Raw genomic sequence first — 25551 nt, 5'->3', positions numbered from 1 at the left:
GCAACGCTCCCCAGCGCTCTCTCCCATAACACCTAGTGTGGTTCTCTCACCCTCCAATACCAATGGTGGGTTCAATATGGTGTCTATCAACATCGCAGTCATACAGCTATCATTTCCCTGCTACTCCATCCTTTCCTTTCCAGTCAATATAATTCTGCGTCTGGATTCTGTCAGTCATCTCCAATAATGATAATGCTGTCCTTTGATTTGAAAGGGAATAAACTTGTAGCAGCTCAACCCAAAGGACATTTAACTAAATCTCTCCAGGAACCCCTTCTAGAGAGCCAAAACCTTTAGCTTTCAGGTCACTCTTGATTTTTAGCTATAACAACTTCAGTATGAAGTTGTTATAGCTAAAACAACTCTTACAACTTCTGATGTTTCTCTTGTTTTCCCAAACTCCCCCTTAAATGAAGATCCAGTGCTTGACTGAGGACTGAGCTCTTGTTTCTGAAAGCCAAGGACTTTGAGAAACACTAAGAATTCTCATGGGTCTCCCCAGAATACTGGAAGAAGCAATGGAAGACCCCAGCTGGCTTGGGCTTAACCGTTGGTGGTTTTTAACATACAACTTCCCCTTAAGCATGATAACACAGGAAGCCTTTCATAGCTTGAGAGAACAGCAAATGTTCCAGTGAAAAATAAGATGGGGAAGGGAGGGGCCTGAGTCCTGAACATGGTCAGGCTTTGCTTTGGGTGTCAGAAGCATTGGATTTGAATCTGAGCCTTGCCAGTGACCAACTGGTGGCCACCACCTTGGTTTCTTCTCTCAAACAGGTGAGCATGCTGTACCCACCTTAAAGGCATGGAGGAAAAAAATATTAAGCACAATGAAAATAAGTCACCTACTAATAGACTTTAACTAAGCTTCTCTCTTTGTGAAAGGAGGGGACACTGGTGAATAAAGCCTGGATCGCTATTTTGTTTTGACCTATCCCTAGTACAGAAGGAAGCCAAGTACTGCACCAGCCTGCACTGCACTCTGCTATTGTTCAGAAGTGAAACTCATTCTGTTTTCTTAACTTAGAAAGCAGCCAATTCTTACTCACCCTATCCTGCATACATGCAGCCTCACCCATGACTGTGGACAGGGATGGGAATCGTAAGCATCAATAAGTTCACTGAGGGCTTCCCTGGTGGCGCAGTGGTTGAGAGTCCGCCTGCCAATGCAGGGGACACGGGTTCGTGTCCTGGTCCGGGAAGATCCCACATGCTGCAGAGCAGCTGGGCCCGTGAGCCATGGCCGCTGAGCCTGTGCGTCCGGAGCCTGTGCTCAGCAACGGGAGAGGCCAAAACAGTGAGAGGCCCACGTACCGCAAAAAAAAAAAAAAAAAAAAAGTTCACTGAGATTTTCACACCCATGGTGTATCCCTACATCTTGGTGTCTTTATGAATGTTATTTGACTTTATTCATTCTGCTCACTACCCCCAATCTCACCCCACACCCATTTCAGCCCCCTGATCGGGTGGGGAAAGGGTGGTGCAGACGTTGGTCAGGCACCGAGAGGATGAGTCAAGAACAGAGAGGAAATAAGACTCAACAGCCTTCCTTTCAGCCTGGAGACACTTCCTCTTCCTTGAGGTTTCCTAATTGGCTTCCTCTAATTCCTATTTTCTTACCGCAAAATTAAGTCATCTCTGGTGCTCAGAGGAGCCAAGTTCTCTTGAGATAACTGGGGGAGAGAGCAAATGAATGAGGTGTCTGATCATTATAACCAATATTTTCAGGCACTAATTGAGGAACTAGTTCTTGAGAACCCAGGTATTGATGGGAAAGCAAGAGAGTGCTCCAGTGTTATGTTCTACTTGCTTTGAAAGTACTTGATACACCTCAACTGAGATCCGTGAATTTCACCCAGTGTGCAATTCATCCACTGTGTTGAAACAAAGGCAAGTTTCAAAAATCAACCATAGACAACAGACTAAAACATTTTCAAGATTAAAAACTCTGCAATGATGTCTTGCAGGTGGAGAGCAAATTTTATTCCAGTTTTCATGGTCCATGTACAAAATAGATGCCTAATAAATAAATAGTTAATTCATTTAAGACATGGGGAGGGGCTTAAATGGTATGATTAAAGAGGGTGGCATTGAGAAGTTATCATTATTTCTTGAGTGTCAGTTGGAGCATCAGACACCAAAGAGTATGTTCCTGAGCTAGCCGGCACACACACAAAATACCAAGGAGCAAGAGGGGAATTCACTCAAAGGAGAAGTGGGAATCAGAGGTAAAAATCAGGAAGACATTTTCAAACAACTTCTCCAAAATAATTCAACAAACGTTTATTGAGCCTCTTCTAGGGGTAAGCAGCTGGGCTGGCTGCTCTGGAGACACACAGATGAACCAGACGGGGAAGAAAGTTCAGTGGGGAAGAAAGATGAAACACAAATGAGAGCAATACTAACACGAGGCAGCACATGATATGTAAGGTAGTGTCCAACAAAGCACTGCAGATGGGAAATGACTTTGGCCAAAGGGAATGCAAGCCTCCTGCTGAAAGAAATATATCCGAGCTCAACTTGGGAGGACAAGCACTCTGACAGGTGTGTTCGCTGTTAGGAACAGTGTGAGTGGCACTATGATGCAACGTGGACTCGGTGTGGCAAGAACAGAGAAGCAGAGGAAGAAGAAAAGAGCCTGTGTTTAGGGCATGGCAGTGGCTTAGCTTGACTAGGACACAAAAATGTTCTGGAGTACAAATGCAGGGAGGAGGCCTTGAATGCCAAGGAAAGGAACTTCTGCTCTGATTGGAAGGCAATGGGGAGACATTTGACGTTTTTGAGTAAGGGAAATGGCATGATTAGAATTATGCTCTCAGAAGATAAACTTGGTGGCAGTATTTATGATGAACTGTAGATGGGGATATCAATCAGGAGGCCATTGCTAAGAGTCCCAGTGACCGTTTGTGAAGGCCTGAACTGGGGTGGTAGTTATGGAAACGGAAAGGAAAGAAGATGCCAGAGACTTTTAAATAGCTCTCCGCCCATTATAAAAAGTGATACACTATTCATAGCAATTACTATTTGTAATAGGCAAAAACTAGAAGCAATCCAAATGCCCATCAACAGTAGAATGGATAAATTGTGGTATATTCACACTATAGAACATCACATAATAATGAAAATGAATGAGATACAATAACATGTGACAATAGAGATGAACCTCCCACAATATTGAATGAAAGAAGCCAGCCACAAAAGAGCACAGCCTGACTGATTCCATTTACATAAAGCACAAAAACAGGCAAAAGGAATCTATACTGTTGGAAGACTAGACAGTGGTTACCTTTGTGGAGGCAAGAAATGATGGAAGTGAGCACAAGGGGGCATCTGGGTTCTGGTAACAAGCGTGATGAACAGACTGTGATAAAACTACAATCTGACTTTTGTTCTCCCACTCTTCCTTTCATTTTTCCTGCCGCTAGATGAAAACTCGGGTATGCTCCCTTACTTTTCCATTCCTTTTAGATAATATGCAGTGCTATGGTTACTTTAAGAAATACAGTAGCACTTCAGAAATTAGAATATCCAGTTCTATACCAATAGATTCCAAACAGCACTGCATCATTTCTATTCTGTCAGCTTAGGTCGGCTTCACACTAAATCTTCCTGTGGAAAGGGGCAGGGGCATGGTTGACTTGTCCTCCCTAATCACTCCTGGCTCAGTTCCACCCCGACCTCCTTCACACCCTCCACATGCCCCGCCCCAGCCAAGGTGGAGGATGGGCAGTGGAGGATAGGTAAGGGTGGGTGGCTCAATGCTTTCTAGGCCAAGCAGATGTTTATAGCTGGAGTCTCTGGTGAGCCTGACAGATGGTTAGAGCTGATGCTTCTCCGCTTGGCCACTCTTCTAAGGCTCTTCAGTGGGTCTCTGCTGAGCCCATCAGTTTTTATATGTAGGTGGCCACTCGCACTCCTTCTTCAACCCCTGGCTATCCCGAAGTTCCCTTCCAGCCCAAGACAGCCTAAGGCAACTCTCTTCCCACCCATCTGGCCCCCATCTGGACCTCAGGAAACCTGCAGTGCCAGGCAAGTCCAAGGCAGTAGCCCCCTCTGGCTCGTTTCCAATGTCTCTTGTCAGCCCTGCTGTCATCCTGCAGCTTTTGCAGAGTCAGGCCCATCCACAGAGGCTTCAGCTTTCTCTGAAGTTCTGGGTTCCCCAGACTGCAAGAGGAGCTCCAAGTATTCCTATTGAGGTATCTTTCCCAGGGTCCTGGGGTCAGAGGGTACCTAAGGAACAAGGAGCCTGGCCACAGCTCTCTACAAGGAAACATCTTTATCTTTTTCCTTCCTCTGACTCTTTGATATCTTTGGCCTGGTTAAGGGGCTGGGAGTTGTGAGGCAGATTCTCCTTTATTCTTTTTGTAAATTCTGCATACATACTGTCTGCCTCACATTCACCTGGGAATCTTGGTATCTACTATATTTGTGCCTCAGTGGAAACTGAGGCAGAAAGAGTCCTATTCTAACATCCTATTACACATGTAACAATTTCAGATTGTGCAGAAGATGAAGACAACTAAAAATCAACCACAATCCCAGCATGCAGAGATACCTATTAACATTTTGGAATCAACAAAATATTATTTCTTTCAGATACTTTTCTCCAAATGTCTCTTTCCTTCCTTCCTTCCTATTTAAAAAATGGGATCATATTAAACATACCATTTTGTAGATGTTTTGTCATTTAACCCATGCCAACACACAAAGTATCATTTTAATCACTGTAACGTTTAAAATTATATTTATTTCTTCCCTCCCTTGCTTTGAACATTTCGTTATTTCCAATTTTGTTATTATTATCAATAACATTATTATGAAGAATATCTTCATGTACAATTTTTTTAAAAAAGGATTATTTCCTTTGGAAAGGTAGTTAAGAGTTGAATAATTAGCCTATGACAGGTATTTTGAAGGTGGAATCAACACAGTTTGCTAATTGATTAGGTATGTAAGTAGGGGGAAATGAGCAGGAAAAAATAACATAAAGTAAGGCAGGAGGTCACTCTGTTGGGGTGAAGATGAATTGTTTTCACCGTGGTTGAGTTTGAGGGTCCACAGGCTACCAAGGTAGAAATACTCAGCTGCAAATGTAGAATTGGAAAGAAAGCAGGGGTAGAGATGGCTCCTTCCTCTGAGAAGTTTGGCTGTTAAATTATCCCTAGGGAAGCACAGTTTTGTCAGGCTAGAAGCCAAAAGGTATTGTAGTTAGATGGGGGAATGAGCCCATGGAAAGAGATTAACTGAGAAAACAAGTTCCCAAGTTAGCAAGAAAGGATAGTATGGAGGCAGTAGAAAAAGTAACCTAGAAAAGGGAGAAAAGGGTGAGGAAATAAAGTTGCTGGAGAGGGCAAAAACTGCTGAAGAGGCTCTTAACAGATGGCTTTTAGTTCCTGCTTAAGTCATCTGCTGAGAGTGAGAGTGGCCAGGTTATGATTCAGGACTTAGAATCATGAGTGTTGTACTATTATTATTTTTAAATAACCTTGGAGTCCATTTGAGACTACCCAAACTACTACTCAAAAATATGGTCTGCAGCCTTGGCATCATCAGGCACACCAGAACTGAATCAGAATCAGAACTTTAAACAAGATCCCATGTCCATTAGAGTTTGAGAAGTATGCTGGCACCCTCTTCCGCACTGAACAGAAAAGGAAATGGAGGCTGCAGGAGATGAGCTCTTTTCAAGTTAAGGTGGCAAAAGTTGGGAGAGCTCCTTCGGGGAATTAACAGGGAATTCACTGAAAGGTGAAACAAAGGACCTTCAAATGGGAGTGAAGTACTAGTAGCATAATTTCGTGACTTTTCTAGCAATACTATGGTATAGGAGAGGAGAAAGTGGAATGGTATGGGGCTACCCAAATTTCGGTTTAGAATTGATAAGATGGGTACCACAGGAGGTGAAAGGAATGAGAGAATCTGAAGTATTACTGAAGTTATCCATGAAATGAGTGGTCTGAGGATGGACTGGGGTGAGCAAGAAGGCAAGCGAAGCCAGATGCAGATGGATAAGAGAGACCTCTAGGGGAGGAAGGAATAGGCTTAAGAACAGATCTAGGAACTGGTGGTCGGGATGAAGGAGTGGAGCAGGTTCAGGAGGTTGTAGTCAAAACGAAGAGCTCAAAAGTCTGATATCCTGAAAGTGGAGCACTTTTAAGTAGTTTAAAAGATCCAGGTTGGCATCTCACAGGGGGCCGAAAATCATCAGAGTTTAAGTGGATAAGAAACGATGAGACCAGAATGTGGATGGTGTTGAAATCTCTGGGGATAATGGCAGTGGGAGTGGGAAGGAAAGAAATCTACTGACGTTTATAAAGCACAAACTGTTCAGTACTCATTTCCTCACAAAAATCTCCCTTGCTCTATCAAAGAACAAAAAGAGCCAGATGATTTACTTTAAAAAATAAAAAGCTCTCTATCTGTGTCAAGCAGCAAAACTTCCTCAGGCTTTCTCTTCAAATACTTGGTCTGACCAGAATTTATTTCTTTAGGAGTTGGAGATCAGAGGGCCTAACTTGGAAAAGACCCATTTCTTCAAGGATTTGAGAACTCCTGCCAGAACAGGGCTAAGTGCCAAAGGACATGATCCTTAATTTGAGCCAGTAGCTATCATCAGGGTGACAGCTTCCTGGAACACAAATTTCCTTCTGAACACAAGGAAACCTGGAGGAGTAGTTTGTGAGTATACAACCATGCAAATAGTATTTTATGGTATACAGCAGTGTCCTAGCTTAACCTGACTGCCTCGTTTTATGAATTTATATTATGATGTTCGGAGTACATGAGGAAGAAGTGATAGAAGACTATGAGAACAAGGAAAAGTTTCATTTTCTGTCAGGTGGGAAAAAACCATATTACAAAAGAGCTTATAGAGAATGAGTGATCCTTTAAAAAATTATATATCCATGTGTGTGTATATATATATGAAAGGCATATATGTGTATAAAAACTTAATAGCATTAGACTACTCAGCTTTGGAGCACAGGATAAAAATATTCAGCTTTGGATTCCAGGACAAGGTCACTGAAAAGAGGAAGAAAATACAAGAATGATTTCTTTTTAAAGAATTAGTAATACAGTACATCTTAAGCAATGAGTCTAGGTGAGGGACTTACCTTTCAGACAACCTGCCATAACCACTTCCAAAGGAACATGTTTCATTCAGCTTTGGATTCTAGGACAAGGTCACTGAAAAGAGGAAGAAAATACAAGAATGATTTCTTTTTAAAGAATTAGTAATACAGTACATCTTAAGCAATGAGTCTAGGTGAGGGACCTACCTTTCAGACAACCTACCATAACCACTTCCAAAGGAACCTGTTTCATGGAGGTGGAGGCCCCATACTATCCTCCCAGGCCAGGATGCCACTCTGCCCCAGAGAGCCAAATGAGAAGCAGAATTGTCAGGGAATTCCGGACACTGACATTCTTTGTTCTGATGCAGTCATAGAAAGCACAAGAAATCTGTTTTAATAGTGGACTTTCATAAACAACAAGGACCTACTGTATAGTACAGGGAACTATATTCAATATCTTGTAATAACCTATAATGGAAAAGAATCTAAAAAAGAATATATATCTGAATTACTTTGCTGTACACCTGAATCATTGTAATTCAACTATACTTCAATTAAAACAATTTCTAATACATAAAAATTTTAAAAAGAAAAAAAATGGACTTTCAATATTTAGACGTGACCTCAACTTGATACTTAGTCATGTTCTAGCCCAGCTGAGACTGATAGGGCAATCTGAACTGGTCTCCTTAAAATGAATTTATGTCTCTACCATATTAGAAATTGAGATTTCTCAAGTATTTGCTTCTTGGGCTGAATTTTAACTAACATCATAGAGATTAATGAGGTAATCATTTAAATATGGATGAAATTAATTCTACATCAACTTTCTTGTCAGAAGCTACCAGAAACCCTTCACATAACACTGCTATTTATAATAAATTATCATGGTTATTTGAATAACAATCCATTTGATAACAGTGTACTTCTGAGAGTACTCTGGTAGCAAAACAATTTTTGGCTGTTATCAGTGACTAGATAATTGTCTTCCTGTTTATTTCAATTCCTGGTTGAAGGCAAGTTGTATATGTACAGTCTCTGGAAGCATCCATCAGATCAAGTATTGCCAACAGAGACAAAACTTGGGGAGAAAAGTCCTCAGGGAATCTTTTTTTTTTCATTTATTTATTTTACTTTTATTTATTTTTGGCTGCATTGGGTCTTTTGTTGCTGTGCATAGTCTTTCTCTAGTTGCAGTGAGCGGGGGCGACTCTTCGTTGCAGTGCGCAGGCTTCTCATTGTGGTGGCTTATCTTGTTGCGGAGCACAGGCTCTAGGCGCGCGGGCTTCAGTGGTTGTGGCACACGGGCTCAGTAGTTGTGGCTCGCAGGCTTAATTGCTCTGCAGCATGTGGGATCTTCCCGGACCACGGCTCGAAACAGTGTCCTCTGCATTGGCAGGCGGATTCTTAACCACTGCGCCACCAGGGAGGCTGCCCTCAGGGAATCTTGAAACACCATAACAGAAACATGATAAGAGAAAATTAAAGATTATTTCTCAAGATTTACTGCATTTACTTACTCATTGGTGTTCACGTCTCCCGTTTTTTGTTTTTGTTTTTAGTTTTGTGGCATTTATTTTCATTACATACACTGAGAGAATATTCTCACCATCTCCCGTATTTTTTTTCATCCTGCTGGTTTGAATGGCTTCCTCTAAGTAGGTCTCTGAATGGAACTTCCTTCATTTATATCACATGGACTCAAGCTTGTAATTGGCTGGGATAAGGCAGGGAACGTTTGGTCTCTCTCCTCCACCCCCACACCCCACCTCCTGCCCAGGTGCCTTTTACTCACATCCTTTCTTTTTTTATTTTATTTATTTATTTATTTATTTTTGGCTGCACTGGGTCTTCGTTGCTGCACACAGGCTCTTCATTGCAATGAGTGGGCTTCTCATTGCGGTGGCTTCTCTTGTTGCGGAGCACAGGCTCTAGGCGCGTGGGCTTCAGTAGTTGTGGAGCACAGGCTTAGTTGCTCCGTGGCATGTAGGATCTTCCCAGACCAGGAATCGAACCTGTGTCCCCTGCACTGGCAGGTGGATTCTTAACCACTGCACCACCAGGGAAGTCCCTTAGATCCTTTCTTATCCTTGTTCTCCTCCGGCCTCCTGTAGGGCTGTGGGCTTTAGAGATGCCTCATTTCCCACTACCCCTCATCCTCCCATCTAATTCCCACCTAGGGTTGCCAGATATAGCAAATAAAAATACAGGATGCCCTGTTAATTTTGAATTTTAGATAGGCAGTGAATATTTTTAGTGTAAGTATGTCCCTGCAATACTTGTGATGTGCTTATACAAAAAATTGTCATTTATCTGAAATTCAAATTTAATTGGGAGACCGTATTTTATCTGCCAACCCTACTGTCACCCTGGGGTTATAGGAGGCTCCAGCAGCTGCCTTGTCCCACTTACTAAGAACTCTTAGTTCTGCTTAAGTCCCAGCCCTGAAAGAACCCAAATCTAAATGCTACAATTTCATCAGAGTGATCTATGTTCCTCCACTCCCAGTCATTCCCACAACGATTCCCTTAGATGTTTCTCACTCTAGGAATTCCAAGTTGCTGAAGGATGGGCAAAGTACCTGATCTAGACTCCATTTAGCTTTGCCCTCAAGTATCCTGATAATTTTGATTTTTAGCAAAGATAAGATTCACCGTGATGGGCCAGAATTCAGGTGCCTGCATAACATACCCTTCCTTTCCATGCCTGCTCTAGAATGAAGCTATCAGGGAAAAAGAAATCTAATGTGAACACATATGCATTTTATAGCACCTTAGGACAGTTCTTTAAAAAGCAAGAAACCTGCTAAAGGAACAGGGAAGCAGTAATTATTTAAGTGCAAACTTGAAGAGAAAAATTCATTTAATGTGAAGAACAAGGCACCTGAGGTGAGGTAGTCCCAGCAGAGCCCTGAATGAGCTCAGTCTTCTCCTTTGAGATTTTCTCTTTACTGGGTCTGAGAACAGCAGGAGGAAAAGAGAGTGTAAATTCAGGAGCATGCCAGAGGGAAGCACAAAGCATTTTAGACATACTTTTCAGTGGCAGAGTCAGTGCCCTTTCAAAGCTTTCATTGTTCATGGCTGGCCAACTTTAAAGATACTCTCAATCCAGGGCACAGGTTTTTAAAGAATTCCTTCTTCCCACTGTGTCTGGGACCTTGAATTAGACAGGTAGCTTTTGTCTCACTCAGGTGATCAGAATACAAAAGGCAGCCTAAGTGTTGGGTACCAGCTGCCTCCATTCAGAGAATCCCTGAACTCTCCAAGGTCCCGTGTCAGTGCGACTGATTCTGAGCGCCCTAGAATTGCCCTGCTCCCGGACAAATGCCAGATGCACCTCAGTTTACCTCAAGCAGAAATTAGGGTTTTGTTTTGGAATGGTATTAAAGAGTTCAAAAATAATGTAGTTTCCCTAACACAATTTTCTACCCTGATGAGCCACCGTGGAAATGTGAGCCCTTGAAGAGGTCGTCCTGCCTGTTCCCTTCCTCTCATTCTCCCCACTTTCTCTTATGTGGCTAACGAAGTTTCTAAATCTACATACCGGATGCTCTACCATTCAGTCTGTCTGAGTTTTTATGAACTACTCTAGTCTAAGTTACAGTGTACAGTAGAAGAAAGACTATTTGACTTGAGAATCAGAAGAGCTGGGTTATGGTTGAAATGTATCTACTAACTAGCTGTGGGATCCAAGGGAGCCATTGCATCTTCCTGGGTCTATTCCTCCTCTATAAAATGCGACTGTTGGACTTTATGTTCTTCAAGGTTCACTCCTGCTCTGAAGTTCTATGATTCTTTTTGTATCCTCTCCCATCTCTAGAGCAACTTGTGAGGAATTTGCATTAAGCTTTTAGACAAGCTTATTTAACAAATGCTTTCTTTCCTTATTTTCTTAAAACTAGGATAGTTTCTTAAAAAAAAAGTTTAGATCGCTGAAAGCACAGTGTTCTAAGTAGGTAGTTCATGAAATCTAGAAAATAAACAGGTTGGATTTATGAGAGCTTTCCGATTCTCAGCATCTTTCAATGCCCTCAATGTATCAGGCACTTGTCTGGAGAGCTCCTTCCTCTAGGGCGCAGTAGTGTTGAATCCAACAATGCGTAAGGAGGTAAAACATCCCCTCCTCTGTTTTTCCTGGATTGTCTCTGTGCATAATACACACCTTACTTATATCCATGTACATTGTTTGATATAAATGAAGTCATTGTTTTTTCATGTAAATAACTTTTTTATGCTAACATACTTTTTTCAGTTACGTTGTTGTAAATGCATCAATTTTAAGTGTTTAGTGTGATGAATTTGACTAATATATACATACACCTATGTCAGCACCACTCAGAACTTTCCATCACCCCCACAAAACTCTCTTGTGCCCTTTTCCTCAGGCAACTAGTATTCTGATTTTTATCACCATAGACTGGTTTTGTCTGCTCTTGAATATCAAATTGTATAGTATGTATGAGTAAGGAAAGAACTGTTAAGAAGTGTTACAGACACGAATATTTTCAGCTAAAATCAAGATATAAGCTGCCTAGCAAGGGAGTAAAACAGAGAGGCAACAAATTACTCACTTTGGTAAAGTAAGTCAGACTTGATAAAATGAAAATAATCTATATACTTTAGAAAGCCCTCATACCAAGTGATGGAATTAATAGTGTTGACAAAATGCTGAATTAGTCTGGAAAAGGCATTATAGGATGAAGAAGAAACAATCACAATTTAAAGAGAAGGAATTGCCCCCTTTCCTCCAACCCAAATCATTGGGTGATAAGTAAAAGTTGCTAATACACATCTGACATCTGGGCCAGCTCATCATACAGGACCACAAGTGATTCAGTGTGGGAAGGAGATAACATGTAGAGGATGAGATGATATCAGAAATGGAGAAAGGGTTTACAAACAACCCAGAGCCCAGGGCCAGATGGATTGGTTCTGCTATTGGTGGACCTGGAAGGGTAGCAAAATGGATACCAGAAGACCCTGTTGCCCAAGTAAGTGGAATAGCTGGCTCAATAGGAGAAAGGTAGGTATCACTCTGCACCAAGTTCCCCAACTTTGGATAAGCCTCAAATCCTAACAAATGTTAGGGGAAAAAATGCAACCGGTTATGAAAATATATTATATCTTATTAAAAAATCAATTTATTGATATGCAAACCAACTGGACCAAACAGGACAAACTGGATCAGACAGGACAGAAGCAATGCTCTACACAAGCATCAACAATCAACTTAAGAGCTCTGATGCCAACCAGGAGGACACACAAACACAAGTTTAGCATGGGGGTAAGAGTCTTTATGTCTTCCGGTGAAGGCAAAGCCATTTGGTTGGCACTTCGTAGGAATATCTTTCCACCAGGTTGTCATCATAAGGTATGTGCCACGAGTCTCCAGTTGTTTGCACCACGGTGTCATAGATGAGAATATGCTGTTGAATTAAAAAGGGAACCACACATTGAGAACAACACTAAAGGAATATCTAGCCATTTCCCTTTCTCTTCTGACAGCTTCTCAGTTTGCTTCAGAGATGTAGTCTCTGTCTTACTTAACAATGGATTTTGAAAAAGCAGCTAACTCTGTGAAGATGAATGCCGGGGGTGGGGGGCCGTAGGGGGCGGGATAAATTAGGAGTTGGGATTGACACATACACACTACTATATGTAAAAGAGGTAAACAACAAGGACCTACGGTACAGCACAGGGAACGACACTCAATATTTTGTAATAACCTATAATGGAAAAGAATCTGAAAAAGAATATATATATATATACATATATATGTATAACTGAGTCACTTTGCTGTACGCTTGAAACTAACAGAACTGTTAGTGACTGACTGTATCTCTGTGGTAATTTGATACCATATTTCCTATAAATGTTGTTTTATATATTTTTTGACCACTGCACCATATTTATCATTGGCTAGTGTATTTTTCTGTAGTAACTCGCCTTTAGATTTTCTCCCTTTGCTTTCACACAGGAGGAATCCTTGTACTTACAGGTATTTAAACTAGAATCAAAAAAGAACTCAATTGAGACTGTGCCACAGCAGTGGATTAAATAGGAAAAAGGAGTTATTTAGCAGAAATAGAAGTTATGACGAACCATAAGGAATATGGAATTTTGAGCTATTGTAAATAAACAGGAGAATAAAAAACACATATGAGGATTTGTAATTGATGACATAATTGATGTCACAACTGATGACATTACAGGTGTTTTCAACATGTCAATTAACGTGGGGTTGGCCTATGAAAACTTTGCTCTGGCAGACTCTGTGTTTCTAGGATCTGGGTAATTCCAAATACCGAACTAAAGCTGAGAAAAATAAAACATTGAGGGACTTCCCGGGTGGTCCAGTGGTTAAGACTCTGTGCTCCCAATGCATGGGGCCTGGGTTCGATCCCTGGTCAGGGAACTAGATCCCGCACGCATGCCGCAACTAAGACCCAGTGCAGCCAAATATATCAATCAATCAATCAATCAATATTTAGAAGTAAAATAAAACATTGAGAACTAGTTGCAACATTCTTTGACTATGCCACATTCTTACTATCTACTTGGCTCTGCTGACATTATGTAGAGAACAGGTAACATACCTGAAAAGTTATTTTTGATCCCGGATGCCTACTAACAATTGCCAGCTGATGTCCCTGCTGCCACTTAAAGAACAGGCGTTGGGTCTTGGCATCAGGCAGACAGGCCTTGTGGTCCCGCATCAGATCTTTTGTGATAAACTTGCAGTGGTTCCCCGAGTGCAGTGTGGCATACAGAAGGAATGGATCGTCCTCTGAGCTGAGTCAGGCATAAGAAAGAACACAATCAAGCACACGCCCAAAGAGGCAAAGAACAGCATTCTTCACCATGCTGTTTTCTTCTTACTCTACTTTCCTCAGAAGTGTTCTGCTTTCTTAACTGACATGATCTCAGTGATACGTAAGAGCCGTCTGCAAGTCCTAGCTGGTAGACAACACTATCTAGAACACAGATGGAAAGCTAAGGGGAAAGGAATGCTAATGCTAGGGATTCTTAGCAGCTCAACTGGGCTTTTCCACTAGAATGGAGAACTCCATAACAGTAATTCTCTCTTCATACTCAAAATCTGGGTCTCTGTGTTCCCAGGGTGTTTTTCCTATCTGCTTCATCCACCACAGAGCACACCTTTCCCCGTCTCCATTCCTCACTCGAATTCATAATACTAACAGGGCAGGATGACAATTTCTTGCAAAAGTAAGGGGCTGACCTCAAAGCTGAAACTGGTTATCCCCAAGCAGCTTCTGGGTAGTCATCCTGATCAGCACCCCAAAGGCATCTCCAACTTGAGAAGAGCCAGGAGCACAAAGCCTCCAATGGGCCCTCAACATCAGTGCTGACCACTTGAATACATGTGCTGTAAAAACAGCAGTGGCTACCTTGGCTCAGGAGATTTGGACAGCAACATGTGATAAGCCCTATGCCTTGATCCAAATGACCCAAAGTGGACCCTTTAAAGTTTACCTTATACTGACGTATTTCAAGTGAAATGATAAAACAACTGGGATCTGTCTGAAAAATCTCCAGGAAAAAGAGAGAGGAAAAGAAAAGAGAAAACATGTGGAGGTTGTATGGAGCAAGGTTAACAAATGACGGTGACTGCTGGAGCGGGGTGACAGTCACGTGGGGATTCACTATACTGCTCTCTCTACTGCATGGTTGAACAGGCTTCTTCGGCACATTAATGGAAAACAGAGTTAATGTTACAAATGTAAATACTCAAATCCAAAGCCATAGAACATCCCTGAATCAATCTTTACAACTGGGTTTGGATCTTCAGTGTATGCAATAAATACAGGCTCCAAACCAAACACGAGACCAATTTTCAACAGGCTTCTTGGTTATAACACTGCATTTATCCAGTTCTTCCACCTAAGAAAAATAATGATGATGGTGACAGCAACAAACATACATGCCTGCCATGTACTTGGTGCTGTATGATTTGTAAGTTTCTTCTCATTTAATCCTCATGAGGGTTGCATATGAAGAAAAGAAAACACAGAGAAGGGAAACGCCTTCCCAGACAGGAAGTGGCAGGGCCATGATCTAAACCTGGGTGGATTCATTCCCAAGCCTGCGCTCTTAAGGTTTACCCAGTATTGCCTAAGGTGACTGCATGAAGAGCATTATTATTGTCTTATAGTCCTGGAGAGATGGAAGCACCCCCCTCCCATGAATAAATAAAAGGACTTAGCTAAAGAAAAATGGGATTTGGTTTGGGATCTGAAGGAGGGGTTAGCTTCCAGCTTTGTGCACTGAGTGCCATTTGACCTTTCTTTTCGGGGGAGGAGGGGAACGCGCTGTGCAGCCTGCAAGATTCTTAGTTTCCCGACCAGGGATTGAACCTGGGCCACGGCAGGGAGTGCCGAGTCCTACCCACTGGACTGCCAGGGAATTCCTCCATTTGACCTTTTTAAGAAGAAATGACTTGGGGAATACTGACAAACCTTGAAGTTATAACATTCAATCTAATGAAACCTAGACTTGGGGCTGAGGTGCGCTCATTATCCATGCAAAGTCGGAAATAAACCTTTGTCGGCATGAACAGTGTGAAAACCTAAATGCATGCTGAAAGTTAATACGTGCTGTTGTGGATCTGTGCTCCTTCTGATCAGCTGCTTTTTCATACTCTATGGACACTGTATATTTTGTGGCTGACCATGTTTTCCATGTTCCTTTGGCTTCCTGGGAAGCTGTAGCTCATAGCAACATTCCCCTTACATTGAGAAGAAACTCCAGAGCCCACGAGGAGCTCTGCAAGGTGGTCCCTGCCTTTTCTTGGACCTCAGAACTGACTACCTTCCCTCTTGCTGCCCCCAGCCCATCCACACTGGCCTGCCAGCCTTCCTCATTCCTGCCTCAGGCCCTTTTCAACACTTGCTGTTCCCTCTGCCTGGTAGCTTCTTCCCAGCACCCTTCCCCCTTGCTCAAATGACCTCACTCGTTCCCTTCACATCTGTCCCCTCCCAAAGGCTTTTTCCACTCCCCTCTGACCTATCCCCGACCTAGTCCCCTTCCAGCTCCTTACTCTGCTTCATTGTCTTCACAGCTTTGATCACTGCCTGGAATTACATTACCTGTTTATTTGTTTACCTGTTTGTTTACCTGTTTACTGTTAAGTCACAAGAGGGCAGGGACTTGGTCTTGTTCACTGCTGTTTCTCCAAGAACACAGAAGGTGCTCATATTTGTAAAATATTTGTTAAATGATCTGTTTAGGAATTTATGGCATGCATTCTGTGTACTAATCTCATTTGGGGCTTTAACTCATTTCTCCTTTAACCTGATTTCCTCATCTATTTAAGTTTATCCTGCTGTAAAAACTATATTTTTGTAAGCTGTCTCAAATTTTTTTGTTTTGGAATGAGGCTGAGTATATATACATACATACACACACACACACACATGCACTTTAAAAAATGGCAAAAAATAGGTAACAAGCAGATGACTGGAGCCTAGTGTAACTCACTTAATAACTTCAATACCTACATGTTGTCAGCAAAAAAAAAGCTGGCTTGCTTTTGCACCTTTTCCATATCATCCTTCCTCCACCGGGAATTCTGCTTTAACATATGCTTCCGGCCCAGGACCAGCACTTGAAGATTCTCCTTGGCTAGTTGAGAGACCACATCCAAGAGCTAAAAAACACAAAGCCAGTCCCCAAGAGGGTCAAGGGAAGAATCTCAAGTAAGGGAGTGATTCTTGCAGATGGTAATCTCAATGGTCAAATAGTCTTTTCCGGTAAGAGGTGAGAAAACATTCCTTAAAATAACAGTCCATCTTTGCAAATAAGCATGAGGAAAATGCTCCCTGGTCACAACTTAATGTCTAACACCCACCCACTGGCCAGGCTACACTGGATACCTGGGGAGGTTTCTAAGTATAGACTGCGTTCCCTAGAGCCCATGGGGATAGAGGTAGGGGGACTAAGAATGATGGGGTTTGGTCCCTACACACTCCCAACCTTGTTTCAACCCCAACAGCTCAGCTTTTGTATATTTATATATTGGTATTCTGCATAGGCTTTTATTTGAGTAAAGGGTTCTACTTCTTTTTTTTTTAAGTTTGTAAATGGCCAGAATACTGACTTTTCAGTCAACTTTTCCATGTCATGACTCTGCTGAGACTGCTACCTTTCACTGAAATCCCTTTTTCCTCCCAAAGGTCTGTCAATTTCCATTCTCTAGCTTATTTTCCACTCAGTGAATCTTCCCCATTCTCTCCACTTTCCACATGTCTTGTGCGCACAGGAACTCCTCTCAAAAGTTTACACTGGGATTTTTAGTAAATCTAGTACTTTGGTGAGCTTGCTTACATTCATTCTTTCATAAGGAAAAGTCCATAGATTACTTTTATGTACAACCTATTAAACTAAGCTATTAATGGATATTACTAAGTATAATATGTAAAAGCTAATGAAAAACTATAACTTAAGTTATATAATAGTGTATCGGAAGTATAAAAGTTCTGTAATTTATAAAAACTGTTGGGCTGGGACTTCCCTGGTGGTGCAGTGGATAAGAATCTGCCTGCCAGTGCAGGGGACACTGGTTAGATCCCTGGTCCGAGAAGATCCCACATGCTGCGGAGCAACGAAGCCCATGTGCCACAACTACTGAGCCCACGCACCACAACTACTGAAGCCCGTGCACCCTAGAACCCATGCTCTGCAACAAGAGAAGCCACCGCAATGAGAAGCCCGCACACCACAACAAAGAGTAGCCCCTACTCGCCACAACTAGAGAAAGCCCATGTGCAGCAATGAAGACCCAACGCAGCCAAAGGTAAATAAAATTAAAAAAAAATTTTTATTAAAAAAAACAAAACTGTTGGGCCTACGAAAATCACAAGTTGAAAGTCATTGAAGAATCCTTAGTTTTCTTGGGTCTTGGTTAGAAAAGGCATTTTCTTTAGTCTAGCTTCCCCTTACTCATAAATTTCTTCCCATGTAGACTTTCATGGGAAAGACACACAATCCTACCCATGTAGGATATTATTTAAAATTCTCTGATCAGTAAAATTTCATTTATTTATTTGGTCAGTTGTCAAATATTGCTTGAGTACCTGTTATGTCTAATACACATGCAGACTCCTGTTAGTCTAATAATGAATTAACAAGGGCTGAATTTTTAAATTACTGTTTAATGCTTTGGATTTATGTATTTTTTTGGCCCATCCAACTCCATTACTAATCTTATTATTTTAGGAAACAGTAGTGAGTTTTATTATCACGAATTCTTAGTTCTAGAATTAAAGGACAGAATAGACACAAGTTGGCCACTGAATGTGAGCTGATACTCAAGCAGAGAAGTGTATCAAGACCAGTGTGAGGACTCTGACCCAAAGCTTTACGACCAGTAAAATAAAATACTTCCCTTCAAAGCTATGAATAATGGCTTCTGTGTTCATTCAACAGTTATTTCCCAGGCCTCTCTATGTATAAGGCACATGGTAGGTATCACAGCTTACAAAATTTTGAAAGACATGGCCCCTGCCTTTAGTGAGGGAGTGCCTAATGATTTTCTTACCCAACTATCAAGCCTGGGAAGATGTATATGCTGGCTCTACATATACTGGATGGTTAATAAACATTTTCTGATTAGCTGAAGAATATGCCTACCTCTATTTTTAATCTACCATAAAAGTAGCTCATTATTGAAAATTTGAAAAATATAGACAAGAAGGTGAAAGAAGAAATCACTCATACCTCACTACCCAAAGACTGCTAACATGTTTTTGCCAGTCTATTTATTCTATGCATTTTTACATAATCTTATAAGCCACTATTTTAAAAGTTGGGTTAGTAATTAAAAGTAAACATCTTCACTAAAAAAGTTTGGTTCATGGATTCAAACACCCCAAAAGACATTGAGAGTGCATCTCCTTCAAAGTGCATTTATAACATTCCTTTATTAAAGTTATGCTGAGATTACAGATTATTTTCAATGAGCCCAGATACAAAATGACAACTGGATTCATTAAGAGGAATGACGATTGCTTTCTAAAAGTTCCTATATGAATTCCCACAAAGTTATTGTAAAGATACAAAAAAAGAATCAAAGAAAACCAATTTTTGATACTGATTCCATGCATTTGAGAAGACATGGCTTAAAGAAAAACACAATTGGGTCTTCACATCTATACCTTGGTTTAGATAAATAGCCTTGAGTTTACTAATATTAAGTTAAAGGTAGGGGCCCAAGGACGAGCAGAAAAGGCTTAGTCTGAACTACTCTGAGGCACCATCTTGTGGCTGAGAGGTTTCTACTAGTAGCAGCTCTCTGAAAATGATGCAAACAAGGGAGAATAAAGACACAGGAAAGAAAGATGAGTGTACGGAACAGAGGCACTTGCCTGAAATTCTGTGGACAGTCTAGCTATGAGCCTACTTCCTCTGGGGTAAATTCCAAGGCTGGATCCAGTGGGCTGGGTCAGAGTCATAGGTATACTCAGAATAGTAAAGAAAAAGTAAATTCACCTTAATTCTATGTTAGATCAAAAATAAAATGGGGAGAAGTTTCCACTTTTGAGACGATGGAGTGGATGCACTTATCCCTATTTCTTCCACCACTTACAACTAAAACCCCAGACGTTATATATAAAACAAATGTAAGACTTTGAAAGTAGAGACAAAAAGGTAGACTGGCTAGGGACCTTGGGACATGAGGAATGACATGTTGGTGTTGCTTGGATTTTCTTTTTGCATCATATATCCTATACTTGGAGATCAAGAAGCCAGCAACCTGGAAATGCCAATGGATGCAGACAAAAAAAGACCAACAAAGGCCAGTTCTCACTAGCCAAAGGGCCAGAAAAGATGCAGTCTAGCAACACAGAAAACCTGCTGAAGTGATAACACCAGGAGACTGTGATGTTATATGTGTGTGTGTGTGTGTGTGTGTGTGTATACACATGTAATACCTAGAGCAACCATTAAAAATGCTATACAAAGAGTATACTCAAAAACACTATGATTAAAAAACAAAACAAAATACCCACTACAGACACATAAAAATGGAATTCTAAAAAAAGTTAAAGTAGCCCACAGGAAGGCAGGAAAAATAAAACAGAAACAGAAAACAGAGATGACAGAAAACAAAAAATAAAATGGCAGGCATAAGCCCTAACATATCAATAATAACACAAAATATAAAGAGTTTTAATACATCAATTAAAAGACAGAGTGCATACCAGAATTTTATTCCTTTTTAAGCCTGAATAGTATTCCATTGTGTGTATATACAACATTTTGTTTATCTATTCATGTCGATGGATATTTGGGTTGTTTCCAAAACCTTCCTTCCTGAACTTATCCTGTAATGAATATTCATATATACGAGGCATATTAATTATAGCTCTCTGGCTGGAAGAACTGGCATAGAACTTCTAATGTCTCTAGACATCAAATCCCAAAGACTTTAGAGTTTTGAAGATCTACAGTCCACACAACTCAGGAAATGTCAGACTGCAGAGGGGGAGGTAAAAAGTTAAGAATAGGGAGAGGAAGTTACACTTGCTATTTAAGATTACTCAGAAAAGCTCTTGCTCTCATTGGCCTCTCCCACCTCTCAGACAGCTTTTCTATTTCCTGAGCATCCCTATGCACTTATTTCTACCACATGTAGCTCTGCCAATTGTATTTTTACCCTAAGCTCAGGAACTACCTTTCAGCAGTTTTATGCCAAAAGTAAGTCACTTATGAATAATGTCACTTATGGATTAAAAAAAAAAAAACAACCCTCTTATGTATTCCTACCAGAGACAAACCAAATTAGAATAGAAGCCAAACCAGAAAATGTTTGCACCAAATATTAAGCTGTAACTTGTTTTTACTCTTCTGGTTTTTGGAGAATCATCCTTTAGACATCTTAAGGAGCAATGTGGGAGGGGAGGCGGGTGAGATCTGATTCCAGCTTAACCTTGAGATACTGAGTGCCCAGAGTTCTGGAATCAATTTGGAATTTTAAATATTCTCTAGAATCAGCTGTACTGTGCATTTTGCTCTACTGTGTGGCTCAGATTCCAGACCCCTTAGGCAAGTCTAGAACTGTCCTCACCATCTCTGGGTTCTCCAGGTTGAGAACATCCCAGAGTGGATCTTTTTTTTTTTTCCCTTTAGTATTTATTTATTTGCTTGCACTGGGTCTTAGTTGCAGCAGGCGGGCTCCTTAGTTGTGGCTCACCAGTTCCTTAGTTGCGGCACACGGGCTCCTTAGTTGTGGCATGCAAACTCTTAGCTGTGTCATGCATGTGGGATCTAGTTCCTTGACCAGGGATCAAACCCGGGGCCCCTGCATTGGGAGCATGGAGCCTTTTTTTTTTTGCGGTACGCGGGCCTCTCACTGTTGTGGCCTCTCCTGTTGCGGAGCACAGGCTCCGGACGCACAGGCTCAGCGGCCATGGCTCACGGGCCCAGCCGCTCCGCAGCATGTGGGATCTTCCTGGACCGGGGCACGAACCTGTGTCCCCTGCATCGGCAGGCTGACTCTCAACCACTGCGCCACCAGGGAAACCCCAGGGAGCATGGAGTCTTATTCACTGCACCACCACGGAAGTCCCCCAGAGTGGATCTTGGCTTCTGTCATCATGACTGCCCTGAGCTCAAGGAAACTCTTCCACATCTCTCTCATTTAAATCTAATCCCTGTTCAGAGTCTCAAGGGGAGGATTGCCTTTTCCAGGATATCGACCATTCTGTACACATGGATATTTGTGACATACTCCTTTATCCTTCCTATGAAGGCCCAGTTTGGTCTTGGATGAACCCTGAAGATGATAAGTCAGACACAAAAGGGCGAATATTGTATGATTTCATTTATACGAGTTACCTAGAGTAGTCAAATTCACAGAGACAGAAAATAGAATGGTGGTTGCCAGGGGCCAGAGAAGGGGAAATAAAGGAGTTATTGTTTAATGGGTACAGAGTTTCAGTCTGGGAAGATGAAGGAGTTCTGGAGACGGATGACGGGGATTGTTGCACAACAACGTAAAGTACTTAATGCCACTGAATCATACACTTGAAAATGGTTAAAATGATACATTGTACGTTACGTATATTTTACCACAATAAAAAGTTTTACTACAGAAAATTTTAAATATAAACAAAAATAAGCAGAATAGCATGATGTGCCCGTCACCCAGCTTCAATAATTATCAGGTCATGGCCAATCTAATTTAATCTATATCTGCACCTACTTCTGCCTCGTATTATTCTGAAACAAATCCTAGACATCATATCATTTCAACTGTGAATATGTCAGAATGTATTTCTAAATATAAGGACTCTTAAAAAAATAAGCATAATACCATAATCACATCTAAAAAAAATTAACAATAATTCCTTAATATCAAACATACAATCAGTATTTATATTTCTCTAGGTTACATACTTTTTAAAAAATCAGCATCTAAAAGAACTCCGTACATTGCGATTGCTTGATTGCAGTTAAAGAAATGCAGAGGCTAGTCTGATGGAAGTTCCCACATTTAGATTTTGCTAACAGCATCCTTGTGGTATCATGTAACATATTCTCTAGTCTTTCTATGTTTCCTATAAATTGGTAGTTAGACCTAGAGACTTGATCAGATTCAAGGGTTTTTTTGGTATGTATGAGTGTGTGTGTGCATGTGTACATTTAAAATTGTGGCCCTGATAAAGTGAAAAGGTCAGTTCATTCATCAAAAATGAACGACAACTTCTCTGTCAGTCACTAGGCAGAGGGTATTGGGGATGCAGATACCGATATAAAGACACATTTATCCCTAGCCTCCAGGAGGTCGCAGTCAAATGACTGTAATGTGATGTAAAAAGTGCTAAGGAGGAGGACAAAGAATGCGCACTTAAATCAGACCGGGGGTAGGGACGGTGGTCGGGACGGTGGTCAGGGAAGTCACCACAAAGGAAGCAATGGCTGAGCTGTGTTTTCAGATGAATTAATCCGGGCAAGGAATGGGAGTTTCCAAGGACAAGAAGCAGCATGTTGAAGGTGGGCGCTCTTTATTAGTGCGCTGAATTCAGGGAACCACCGAGGTGTGGGAGGTTGACACAGGGAGTGTGAGATATAGGGCTGGAAATGACTGTAAGGGTCAGATCACAGGGGTCTGTGTAAACCATGATAAGGAATCTTTTACCACCTGAAAGCAGTGGAGAAAAAAAAGGATTTAAACAGGAGCGTGACATGACTACCCATTTAGAGAGGTCAAAATTGTGGATTGCAAGAAGGCTGAACTAGAATAGGGAAATCAAGTAAGGGGGCTTCTGCAGTAATTCAGGTAACAGATAATGAGAACTGAGGTGCTGGCAGTAAGGATGGAGAGAAGAGAGCCCTCTGTGAGTAAAGCAGAACTGATCAGACTTAGTCATTGACTGAATGTAGGAAACAGGGAGAGGAATAAACCAAAGAAGAGTTGGACAACTGGATGGATGATGGCAGCAAGACAGGGTCTATGAGAGGCGGAGCTCGTGATATCCCGAGGCGGGAGAGGCCCAATGGGCAGCCAGTCAGGTGACATTTAGGAGAGGGCTTTGAGATAAAATAAAGATTTGGAGTCATCAGGAAACATATATAGGCAGGAGCCATCAGCGAGTGGAAGAGGTCTAACAGACTCAGAAGGAAAGGAGCAGAGAATGAAAACTGAGGAATATTATTACTTAAAAGACAGAGTTATAAGAAAAGCCATCAATGGAAGCTGAGGAATGGCCAGAGAGACAGAAGAAAACCAGGAGACAGTGACCAGTCTCTCAGAAAGACTATAAGGAGCGTTTCAAGAAGGAAAGAGAGACGAGGCATCAGCGCTACAGAAACACCAAAACATGGCCTGTGCCCCAGAGGCGGCATTTTGGTGATGCCATGGTGGGCAGGATGGTAAATTCACTTGGTTTCCTAAACTCTCTATATAAAGCTGAAGTCTGCTTTGTCCAGAGAGACTGTCTTACAAGCACGGCTCTTTTTTGCTTACCAGAAATCACAATCAATTATGCTTTTCATTTCAGATACTGAGTGGTGTGGCCTCTTTACAACCTCCAACCTTCCAGAAGCTTCACTGAGTAAGGAGGAGGTTTTGTTTTTGTTTTTTTAAGATGGAAGAGACTTGAGAATGTTTCTATTCTGGTCAGAAAAAGTCAATAGCAAGGTAGAGGCTGAAGATACAGGCACAGAAGGGATAATTGCGAGAACAAGGTTCTGAGAAAGGCGGAGATCTAGAGAACAGGCGATGAGAATACCTCTTGCACCGAGGTGAGTTTTGAGCACAGGTTCGTTGGTTTGATTGCGTGGTTGGTGCACGTGTGTGCAGTGACTACGTCAACACGTGAGGTCATTCCTCCTGATAGCTTCCATTTTCTGTGTGCCACACGTGAGTCAGTGGCCCAGGGAGGCTGGAGGGGGTGGTAGAGGAGGCTTGAGGGCTGCCTGTGGCACAGATGAGATGCAGCTGGCGCGAGACTGGGAGTGGGAGCTGAGTGGACTGCGGATGTAAAAGCGCAAAAGCCCAGGTGAGGCTGGAGGTGGCAGCAGGGGGGACAATGGGGAGATTTACAGCCCTCTGCATCCTGGCTGCAGTGTGGGATAATGATCGGGATAACAATTGATCGGTTGCCCCTTGCTCCACGTAAACATTTGGTCAAAAGGCATTTCCAGGTGGAACCATAATGGAAACATCAGTCATTTAATATCACTCTCCCTATCTATTTACTATTAAAGATACCAGTCCAAATTGATATTTACATAGTATAAGATCTGTGCTTTGGCATTCTGGCCTGAGTCAGGAATTCCAAATTCCTATCTCATTTGTTTGTTCAGATCTCTTTAATTCTAAAATGTGAATAAGGTGCCCCCCACCCTCCTTAACAGCGTTGTCATTTATCAAGTCATCATAAACAAACATGTAAAATGTCATCACTCGCAATTTCTATAACGAAAAGATTTTTGGAGAAATGATCTCCAAACCACTTGGCTTTGAGGGCAGGCTCTCTCTGACAATGTCTCTTCCTTTTAATGACTTCAGGAAACACCTAGGGGTCTATATGATAAGGTGGTCGGTCCCAGGGGGCTGCATTTTAGTGCTGAAGTCTGTTTCCTTCCTCAACTACCTCTCTCTCCACCTTCTGTCCAATCTCCCTGCCCCCCCTTTAATGAATCAGTGAGGGAACTGTGAGAAGCTCTACTTATCTTAGCCTTAGGAGCAGCCCCCCAATTCTCTTCTGCTGTTAGAGCCCAGCACTCCGTGGACACTGCACCCAGTGTCATTCCCTAGCAGCTTCTGATGCTGCTATTCGATGTGTGAAATGAATGAGTGTCAATTGCTCTCAGGAAACAAGGAAAGTTTGAAGATTCTTGCACTCAGCCCTGGACAGTTTTCTTTAAAGGATCTGATATAGAAGGGGAGCTTGATTAAAGTAGAAATTATTCTCCCTGGAAACAGTCAGAAGCTGTTATAGGTGCAAATT

General features: G+C 41.7%; 1 protein-coding gene across 2 annotated transcripts in view; it reads right to left on the bottom strand.

Moving 5' to 3' along the window:
- Nucleotides 1-12369: 12369 nt before the first annotated feature.
- The window catches only part of PRORP (protein only RNase P catalytic subunit), a gene marked incomplete at both ends in the record, with an annotated part of 122328 nt that continues 109146 nt past the window's right edge, over nucleotides 12370-25551 (bottom strand). For both annotated transcript variants that reach the window (XM_079701110.1, XM_079701111.1), the window contains 3 exons: nucleotides 12370-12501; nucleotides 13672-13867; nucleotides 16594-16742. In XM_079701110.1, the coding sequence (XP_079557236.1) occupies nucleotides 12370-12501; nucleotides 13672-13867; nucleotides 16594-16742 (477 nt within the window). The remainder of the gene's footprint in view (nucleotides 12502-13671; nucleotides 13868-16593; nucleotides 16743-25551) is intronic.

The sequence above is a fragment of the Hyperoodon ampullatus genome, assembly GCF_949752795.1.
Source record: "Hyperoodon ampullatus genome assembly, chromosome: 3".
Lineage (NCBI taxonomy): Eukaryota > Metazoa > Chordata > Mammalia > Artiodactyla > Ziphiidae > Hyperoodon > Hyperoodon ampullatus.
Note: the sequence above shows the minus strand (reverse complement) of the source record. Positions and strands in the feature narration are given on the sequence as shown.